Below are 10,494 nucleotides of genomic sequence, written 5' to 3'. Positions count from 1 at the left end.
TTTTTTACTGCAATTGATATTTCCCGGAAATTTCCGTCGAAATTTCCGTAATCACCGAAATTTTTTCCTTGAATACAGCTAAAAAAGATAAAAAGAAGTGAATTAGATGAAGTTAGTTTGTATCAATAAGCTAGGTTGTGAAGATTCATATCAGACCACTGAAGGTGGCATATTAGATGCAAAAGGGGAGTCTTGATTGCTCTGTAATTATCTGCTTTGTGAAGTGATACAGACTGGTAGAAAACTATGTTAGAAACTGCATGACCTCAATGTTGTTTTAACTTTTAACTCCAAGTGCTTGTGTTTGGTGCTGTATGCCAGAAGGTTTAGGCTCCAAGGATTAGTCTTGACAATAACCGGTATGTATTCATGTATCGCTTCTAAAAGTATGATACAATTTGGTAGTAGGCATTGTGTCAGTCGTCAAGAGATAAATACAGAGCATAAAATAACCACATTAGGCTTGGGAAGTCGTAGGTGAAACCAAATCGAAAGAGGAGCTGTTGGTTACTCAAAATTACCCCTACAAGATGAACCTGGGGTTTGCTATTTGAATTCACAAGATGAACCCATACTATATATAAATGAAAACAAACAAGATAAAAGTTTTCTTCATGACTTCATGCAGACTGGAAAAGATATTTACATGTTTAGAATGATGGAATGAGTATTCAGCCTACAAACTATGTACAGTAAATACAGGTCCAGGATTTAAAGAGGGAAGGGTCCAACACTGTCCCTGATTATCAAAACAACAGCTATACCATTTGATTCTATAACTACCCACCGGAAAACCAGAAACATCAAGCAAGCAACTCGAGAACCCTTGTCCTCTGTCATTCAGATCAAAACACACGAATGAATTCACAAATTCTCCTTCATCACTACTCCTTCCGCGCTTATTACCCTTTTTTGTGCTGCAGTCTGTTGCATACTTCAACAGCTTTTCATTATTTTCTACCATGTCATCGGTTTCCCAAGGTTGAAAAGTACCCAGCTCTGGGTCTAGAAAGGATAGTTTACAACAGAGCATGCAGTAGAATTTTTTAAACCGCACTGGAATATCTGATGGTGCATTTCTTAATTGAAGGCAGAGATCTAATGACAAGTGGAAGCCTAATGATACGCATATTCTATCTGGGCTTCTAGTTTCGTTGACAGCAAACAATTCAGATCCAAGGCAAGGCCTGAAATTTTTATGCCAGTTACAAACATTAGAAAACTGGTGAATACCAAAACAAAAATCATACAGTATGACAATGCTATACAATAGATACTCTTAAGTAAACCCCAGTCCACTCACAAACCATCCTAACAAACATCTCCTGTTCAACGCTTTCGAAATCTGTCATATTGAGGTGAACTATAATTATATAATATCAAAGAAGCAAGAACATATTTCCCTTGTAAATCAGGACAAGTGTCGATACTGAAAATTTCTTGATAAGCCTAACGAAAGAGGATTGGTGCTGGTCCTCAGATCCTTGCATTGATGGGGAAAAGGGATTTTTTTTAGAATAAGAAAATGGCTTTTTGATAAAATGAAAAGAAGAAGAAAAAAGACGTCATTTATCATGGTTTCATTAATAAAGAAAAGGTCGGCAATTGGAGGAGATCAGTCAGAACAACTTTGTTCGCAAGCTTCTTAGTTAACTCAAAACCAACAGAAAAAAATGGAACTAAGAAAATTGGTCTAATGAAATTTATGCTTTCCCTGAGGACTGAAGCAACCGCCTAATGTGGAAAGTTTTGACATTTTGATAACAAGGCAAAATGGTGATTGTAAAGCCCCCAAAATTCACCACACAAAAAAAGAATTTATGTTTAACTTAATTGTCACTCTTTTCTTTACATGAAAAAGAAAAGTGTTCAAATAAAACATACGGAACCTCGTATAATAAACCCCTAAATAAAGACAGGAAAACAACAAGAGTTCTTAGTTAATATTGTCAGAGTGGCGGCGTACCTCAAGTTGAAGAAGTACTTGGGAGTCCGGAAAGGGATCTGCATCCATTTCGTAAGAATTTCAAGTAGAAGTTGCAGGCCATCCTTTGTTACTTCGGAGAGACCTTCCTCATTCTGCACTCTGTCAGACTTGCTTTTCAAACCAGAAAAGCCTGAAACCGCATAACTAATGACCCCGAGAATGTTTCTTGCTTCAAAATAATTTTCACATCCTTGGATTCTTGATGGAAAGTGAAAACAATCAAAAGGCTCTCCACCCGCCTCCCAAAGCAGACAAAGATCTTTAATGGTTTCCTGCTTACTGTGCCACAACCGCCCAACTAGAATTTGTATCAGTATAGAGTCTATATTGTTTGCAACTCCGGGACCACAAACAGCAAGGGAATTAGCCAGCCTTGGAATGTAGAGAGCAAAACCAGAACAAAAGGCCAACAAAGAACAACTTATTGCAAGTGCTGAAATAATATTTGAACTTTTCTTGTCGATGTCAATGAAAGATGTTGTAACTAGATCAAATTCCTGTGCCGCCCTCTTCAACTGCAGAGATATCTGAGTAAGCTTCTGCAATGACATTAAGTATCCAACCATAGAACTTTTCTGACCCTGCCTATTTTTTGTTGTGTTTCTCATAATATTAACTAAATCCACTAAATCCATCACGGCTCTGAGTAACTTCGCTCTTAAGGACAAAAACCATCTTTGGAAATAAAAAATATGGCCTGTTGTGACATTGACTCTCAATGTTTCCAAAGAAGAGCGCAGACTGTTGTAAGCAGCTGCTAGCTCTTTAGTATAACTATGCCCCTTTATATTACAAGCTGCATCTTGACCAATTTCACCTAAATCATCAGTGGAAACTGTAAAGCAGAATTTGCGTGTCTCTAACCCTTGTTTTGGTAATCGAAGCAGCTTGCATTTCCACTCCCCATGAGCATAATGAACCAATGATTTCAACCAGTGACAGCACAGATCAGAATGAACCCTGTTCACCAACTGCTCAAATATAAAAGCCGCAGTGTGCCAAGCTCCCTGACATGCTGCATATGTCCCGACTCTGTAAGCAGGCCAACCATTTTTTTCTGTTAGCAACCTCTTAGCAAATTCAATGACCTGAGTTTCATGCTCAACAGAGTAATCACGAAGAGATATACCCGAGAGTCTATTGCAACTTCCCTCGCTCTCATGCACCATGTGACCCCAAATGAACTGATCACACAACAGTAAAGAGTAAATTGTGTATGCATAGCACTCAAACAAGTTACTGTGGCATAAATGTTCGACCAGAATCTTCACCTTGTCATATAATTTTGTAGAGAGCGCTTCAGCTTCACAGAGATTTTCCAGAAAGGTCACTAAAAATCTGTATATCCTAAATACTAGCTTCGATCTGATAACTGAGCTCTCTTTCAAATCTACATTATCACGAACAACTACACCTGTGTCTGTTCTAGCCATAGCACTGTCATGCACAATCGAGATGGACTTGATTAAACCAAATATATGATCCAATACTACGAGATGTAAATCTGGATATTCTCGATTTAGAATGATAAGAAGATCAAGCAGGACATTAACTTTCTGAAGCACAAAAGAATTGATCTGACCAAGAACCAAAACTGGCTTCACCATCAAAGTTATCCGATCTATGATAAGGAAAATCACTCGAGATGGAAGAGGAGACTCTGAATGCAAAACGGACTCCATATGTGTGCTTCCCTTTAATTTTCTTGATATATCTACCATAACAGAAATGGCTAACATGCTCTCTGGTGTAATTGGAGATGGCGATACATTCGTAGCAATGTTAAACAGCTTAGAAGATTCAAAGACATCAAAGGGTAGATTAGGATGGATACGTAAAATTATCTGCACAAACAAACACCTACAGTAAGTAAAAGAGAAAAAGGACAGTGTTAATTGACAGTCCAAGCGTATGATCTAAGAAACAACCTTACGCAACGTCTGCAGCGCTTGAAATAGCATGGGTGACGGGAGTTGGGGTGGGGGTTCGTCTAGGATGCTAAATAATGTGTTCACCAGAGATGCATTTAAGGGAACACAATATATTCCTTTACTGAAAATATAATGCAGGCATCTTAGTGCTGTTCCCCGAAGACGAAAAGTTTTTTCTTTGTTAAGAAACAATACAAGCAGCTCAACCTGCATTCAAATGACAACAAGTATTAGGAATCAAGTATTGTAAGGAATTGCAATCATCATACGTTCCTGCTCAACTGTAGGAACTTCACATATTAAATTACATACATGCTCAGAAATAAGAATCGTTGACCTGGAAGCAAGTTTGGAAATGGAAACCAGCATGGCAACCTGATAATCCTCGTCCGAACACTCTAATAACAACTTCACACCTGTCTGCAGTGAAGCAATAATTAGGCACTGTACAGATTTACATCATGTGCATAAGAACTAGAAGTATAAAAGTAACAATCTGTTTTTGAACCTTGTAAGCATTAGCTGCAATGGAATGTGAAAATCCAAATTTGGCAAACATGCGTGCTCCAGCCAACCTTATACCATGCAAAGTTTCCGGTGAATTCATCACATGAAGCAGCATCTCCAAGACAACCCGCGCAAAGTCCTCAGATAATTCAGCAAAGCATCCTGCTGCAAATAAGGACGACTTTACCTCCAGAATGTGAGGTGAAACAATACTAGAGAGCACCAGGTATCGTATGCTCGGACTTTCTTTAGCAAAATGTGCCCAACAGCCTAATAACCCCAAAGCCAAAGCCCTATCTTCAACATCCCCACCATCAAAGACAACCTTAACTCTCCCCAAAAACTCTACCTGCACATGATCCTCAGTTTTTGACAAAACTCCCCTGTACTCACTCCCTTTGTTTCTTTTCCGATACTCATACAAAAACGCCTTCAAAACACATACCCTCGTGTGCTTGTCTCCAGATTCAAACGCATTTGCAAGACGCAGAACAATAGAATTGGAAAAGAGCTTCTCCTCACCGGGAATTAAGTCAAACATGTGGTAGATAACCGGAGAACACTCCGGTTCTCTGCTTAACCGTACAAATTTCGGCCCTATCTCCAATATGGCTTCAAGTGAGCGGCCTGGTTTCGTGGACCGCAAGGCCTTCTCAAGCTCTATGCTCCATTCCATCACACATGCTGCTGAGTTCTTTTCCATTTCAGCTCCACCTTCAAAACCAAAACTCCACAATCAGATAAGCACAAACTACCAGAATAATAATATATAGCCAACTCATATTGCATCAACAAAATTTCTCAATTCTCACACTCAACATTTAATCCATTCAACTTAGTGAAAAAAAATAAATAAATAAGTTGAAATTTTTCTGGGTTTTACTTGTGTAAATTCAAATAATTTTTAAACCCCAACACTAATAGTGGCAGAGAAGAAGCATCATACAATTGAGCGGCATGTTTATCCTGGGCTTTAAAGATAAGAGTCAATTAGACCTTAAACCTTAAACCCTAAACCCTAAATTAAATCTTTTATAAAACCCTGAATGAAAAAAATGAAACCAGAAATTGAAACTAAGAGGAGTACCTGGGCGGTTCCGGGAGGGCTCCGGGACGATTCGAAGAGATTCACAGCTGAGCGAGAAGAAGAGGGGTTGAAGAAGAAGAGACATTTTTCATTTTTTTAGATTTTTAAATTTCCAGAATAAGAAGGGTAAAGTCATCCGGGTTTGGGCTTTGGGCCGGGTCTGTTATGCAATTGATTTTTGTTGTTGTTTGTTTTTGGAGGATTCTGAAGACTTGAACGTACTCAATAATGGAGGTAGTGGCCAGAGTTGCGCAATCACTAAAAATAATGCAGTTGATGACTGTTGCCCTTTGCTAACTATGAAACTTGTCCCTTTGTTTGAGAAGCGGCCTTCAGTTTGCAAAGCAGACATCATCACCCCAAGCACCAATGCAAAGGAAGTAGACCTTTTTTTTTTGAAAGGAAGGAAGCAGACCTTTTACAATTTACAGTACACTAATGTTTTGTGACACCACGTACCATTGAAGAAAGCATATCTCCGCTGGCCACCTCCATCACTGGCCATATTATCATCGCCAATCATTTTAGCAAGCATATATTTCGAGACATAGCTCACTGAATTATTTTAGAACTGTTAATAGAAAGAAAACCGAATAACGCTCGTTTAAAAGTGAACTCCATTATTTTTTATTTTTGAATCAAATCATATATATAGTCTTTGAGTAAGCAAATCTCACTTAACTTAATATTGTTGTTCAAAGAATTAAAAACTTTTGATTTTTGAAGGGTTGGAAGCTTTTATATTGAGGCCTATAGGCATATGCGCGCAGTATGTTTGTATGTTGAAATTCATTTACTGACATTGGACTGGAGATTTTAGGGAGCCATAATAGGATAACATATAAAATAAACACAATAACAGAAGAATCTAGTTCTTATCTTGATACAAACACCCTAGTATAAACAAATGAAATAGTAAGATTGCATTTCTCTTAATCAAATATTTAAACCAGCAGAAAAAGATATGAAGACAAAGGTGTCACTAAAAGCTTGACATGAGTAATATAAGCTAAGTACTGATGTAAAAAACAAAACTATTCCAGTAATCATGTGTATTGCTTTCATGTTTCTCCAAGTACAATTGATGTACAAACGGCCTGATTGAGTTATTGTCTTTTCAATCCTAAGGAGGTGTGATGATTCAGTTTGTAAATTGCTTTATGTATGTTGTTTAATTTCCCTTCATAGCTAGAGACCTTTTTCTTCATGTCTTCGATCTGCAAGAACAAGGACAATGAAAGAGGATTTGACCTAATGAAGGTGATTCATCTTCGGTATTTCATGTATCGATCTATCAAGTAGACCAACTCAATCAGTATGTAGACTTTAGTAAACTAGCTCGATCGGCTAGTCTAAGAATAGAGATCGAGAACATGTTTGCTATTAATATACGTACCAATACATTCGAAATGATTTAGGTACTTACATGTATGTGATACTCTACATAATTTTTTCCAAAAAAAAGTAACCATCTTTTTTGATGTTTTTGACCAATGTGATACTTTCACAATCCAAGAGGCCCGGGAGCAACACAAAAGAAAAATAAATGGAAAAATAAGCAACACAGAAGAAAAATAAATGGAAGGAAAGTGATGCCTTTTTATAATTGATCTCCCCGAGCCTGTAGTACAGATATAGCTAGATACTGATACAGAATTACAGACACAGTTAAGTTAAACAGCTCCCAGTTAATTACAATATCCTCTTGCAATCAAAGTGGAATATTTATTCCAGGTGCTTATGGTAAAAAAGTAAATAGCTGGCCAGGATTTACAACCCCAATTCAACCACATGCATCAATCCACAGCTCTTTGAGAGTTCTGGGAGCCTTGGATGGTTTTGGTTACACTTAGAAATAACACTGCAAAAAAAAAAAAAAAATAGAAACCTAGCTTGCTGCTCAAAGTCAAGAGAAGGGAACCACAAAGTTGTGGAAAGTACTAGCTTTGCCAGTTGCACAAGCTGAAGTGGTGAAATTGCCATGGACATCATCCAAGTTCCACAGGCCATCCCACAGAAAACTGTCTTCACTGGAAGAAGCTTCAACAACATGAGGCACATTACCATTGAGCATAGAATAGAAGAAGCCTTGCTCCTCAGTACATGTGTGGTTGTGGAATGCAGTAGTACTAGTAGTATCCATGTCCTGATTACCTTGGGCTGCTTGAGGCGGCCACGACGATATTTTGGTGTCATTTTCATCCAGCAAGGCCATGATTCTTTTCATGTCTGCTTGATGCTGCTGCTGTTGTTGCTGCTGTTGCTGGTGAAACTGTTGCCGCCGTAAGAGGCGACTTTTAGCCTTCTCAGAGGCATCAGAAGGCACTTTAGCCTTTTTCTTGAAATGGGTTCTCCAGTAGTTCTTGATCTCATTATCAGTCCTCCCAGGCAAGCTTCTTGCAATCGTTGACCACCTGAGTTTGTTTAGTACAGCAACTGATGAGTTAAAATAGGCTCAATACCAGACAACATATATCAAAAGACATAATTTCTTTTTTAACACAAGAAAAAGAAGAAGATTTACCTATTCCCCCACCTAGCATGCAGCTGTAGAATTATGCTCTCTTCATGAGGAGTTATCTGTCCCCTCTTAAGGTCTGGCCTCAAGTAGTTCACCCATCTCAGTCTGCAGCTCTTTCCATTCCTTTTCAATCCTATATAAGCAGCAAACAAATATATTCATAATTCATTCCAATATAGAAAGAATGGCTGAGATATATGGTACTATGTTAACTAGCTAGGCATTAGCAGTTTAGCACTAGTGAGATTGATAGTATACACTCATACAACATCTGCAGACTATGCCAGATCATTAATATTATTCATCCCTTGGAGAAATCCCTGAAACTGTAGCTAACTAAGAAATAAGCTGTAATTAAGTTGGTATATATAATTATATATACATACTGAAGGTGCAATATATAGAGGGATGATGAAATTGAATAATACCTGCAAGCCTAGCCACAGAGTTCCATCTTCCTTCACCATGAAGCCTTACATACTCAATAAGCAACCTATCTTCCTCAGAAGTCCAGGGACCCTTTCTCCAACCCTCTTCTTCTATTATACCCCAACCCATATGAGCTGCCATCATCCCACAATACATGTGTGAAACAATAGGAAGGACAACTTTAATGTTCTCTAGCTAGATATGCTTTGCTTAGGTATGCTTAAGTTGTCTTCCAAATTCTATGGCATGGTAGCCAGTGTTTGCTGCATATTTATAATACCTGCAGCACAGCCCCTACTTTGTTCCATCGATCAGTCAATTTACTGTCATTTTCAAATCCATGATCTAGCAACAAATACCATCATCAAATCTGAAATGACTAAAACACTCTGCCACACCTTTTCCACTTTGTAAATTGTGTGAGATTGCATGACTTCTATTTTAGTCTTTTTAATGAACCTAGCTGTCCTTACCTTTGATGTGTGATTTACACTAATTAAGATGATCCAATGTTTTAAAGAAGCATGTTAGATACTAATCGCCTCTAAAAGCTTAGGCTGCAGGCACGGAATGAACCAGCTAGGGATGGAGGTTTATTGTCAAAATAGGAATGGATTTGATCAACTTTGTAGACGATCGAGCGTAGACCTCAAGTAACAACTTTTCAAGAGCTAGAACTCATGTCTTAGAGGATGTTTAAGAAGCAAGTCATGGGGAAATGGACTCGACACTATGTTAAGTTGTTAACAAATGTATATCGATATCGTAGTTGACACTCATGGACAACACCGAAAACAGAAAAATATATTTCAAAAGAAAGCTAATGCATAAATAATAACACGTTTCAAAGTTTTATAGCTTTTTGGATGGTCGACTTATGAGTTGGTGCAGTGACTTGTCTCCTCAAGCTCAGATTGCTCTTATTCTGGACTTCTCTCAAACGGTTTTCTTTGTAATTTCTTTTTCTTTTGTAAAATAAGTTTTTATAACATTATTAGGATCTTATAAATATATATGAAATATATAGATCATACAAGGGCATTTTAGGAGACAAAGGCCATGCTATTGAATTGGGTGACATATTCAAGTATAAGGATCTAAATCTTTTAGTTTATGTTGACGGATGCTAAAGTGAGACAAAAGAGAAATAAGTGATCCCGTGGCTTGAAGCCACGTATATGGCTCTCCTTATGCATTTGGACAAGGAGAATTAGTAGCTCAATAGCCTACTAAGCATAGTCTAAGGAATTTGAATTTAAATATTAGGTGGGTGGTGCAATTGTTTAACCCCAAAGCACCAATAGGGATAAACCAAGTGTTGGATTTGCTTGCTTCTTAAGGAGATTGATCTAAGTATTAGTCACCATAAAAAATTAAAAACCGAGTTTAATATAATCTGGTGATGCCATTTTGGGTAGTGTGGGCATTATAATCCTTAAGGTATTGATGGTTTGGGATAGTCAGCAAGGGGACACGTGGTGCTTTTTTATATTTTGGGAATTATTGGTGCTTTTTTGGACCACATTTGGTTTTTGTTTTTTAAATGTCGTAATGCTTTGTGGGTGTGACCTAGCAGAAAATAGAAGGTTGATGATGGTGTGAGATTAGTGATCTGTCGTTGTGAAATTTGAAGAGCCTTTTAGATTAATTCGTTAGTTTTCGAGCATTTAGCAAGATGGGTTTTAAGATCTTACAAGAATTTCTTTAAGCACAATATATGACGTACTCTGACTTCACATTACACCTTAATCATGTTCATGTTCAGAAAAAGAAATCTTAAGCACTAACATCTAACCATATATGCATGCGAGTCTTGCATGAAGATTATGTGAAAAGGATAAAAGGAGGTAGTAAATCCTATGATCTACTTTCAATTTATTTGTTACAAACAAAAATCATACATCGGTCTAAAGAGAGAGAGTAAAAATGAGACGATGTACGTTATCGACATGTTGAAAATTGTCTCACTTGTTTGTAATGGATAGTATAAGAGTCTAATGTATAATTCTTAATATATAGTACGTTGAGTAGA

General features: G+C 37.6%; 2 protein-coding genes across 2 annotated transcripts; both read right to left on the bottom strand.

Moving 5' to 3' along the window:
- Window positions 1-545: 545 nt before the first annotated feature.
- LOC101292696 lies at window positions 546-5,128 on the bottom strand. Its single transcript, XM_004297897.1, has 5 exons — window positions 4,427-5,128; window positions 4,231-4,338; window positions 3,916-4,125; window positions 1,967-3,831; window positions 546-1,187 (listed from the first exon to the last, which is right to left on the bottom strand). Exons 1-5 carry the CDS (start codon window positions 5,126-5,128, stop codon window positions 677-679), a joined length of 3,396 nt encoding a protein of 1,131 aa, XP_004297945.1. The 3' UTR covers window positions 546-676.
- Window positions 5,129-7,099: 1,971 nt separating this feature from the next.
- On the bottom strand, window positions 7,100-8,618 carry LOC101312043 (myb-related protein 305-like). Its single transcript, XM_004296499.1, has 3 exons — window positions 8,462-8,618; window positions 8,037-8,166; window positions 7,100-7,926 (listed from the first exon to the last, which is right to left on the bottom strand). Exons 1-3 carry the CDS (start codon window positions 8,616-8,618, stop codon window positions 7,419-7,421), a joined length of 795 nt encoding a protein of 264 aa, XP_004296547.1. The 3' UTR covers window positions 7,100-7,418.
- Between the last annotated feature and the right edge of the window lie 1,876 nt (window positions 8,619-10,494).

This window comes from Fragaria vesca, linkage group LG4 (genome assembly GCF_000184155.1).
Source record: "Fragaria vesca subsp. vesca linkage group LG4, FraVesHawaii_1.0, whole genome shotgun sequence".
Lineage (NCBI taxonomy): Eukaryota > Viridiplantae > Streptophyta > Magnoliopsida > Rosales > Rosaceae > Fragaria > Fragaria vesca.
Note: the sequence above shows the minus strand (reverse complement) of the source record. Positions and strands in the feature narration are given on the sequence as shown.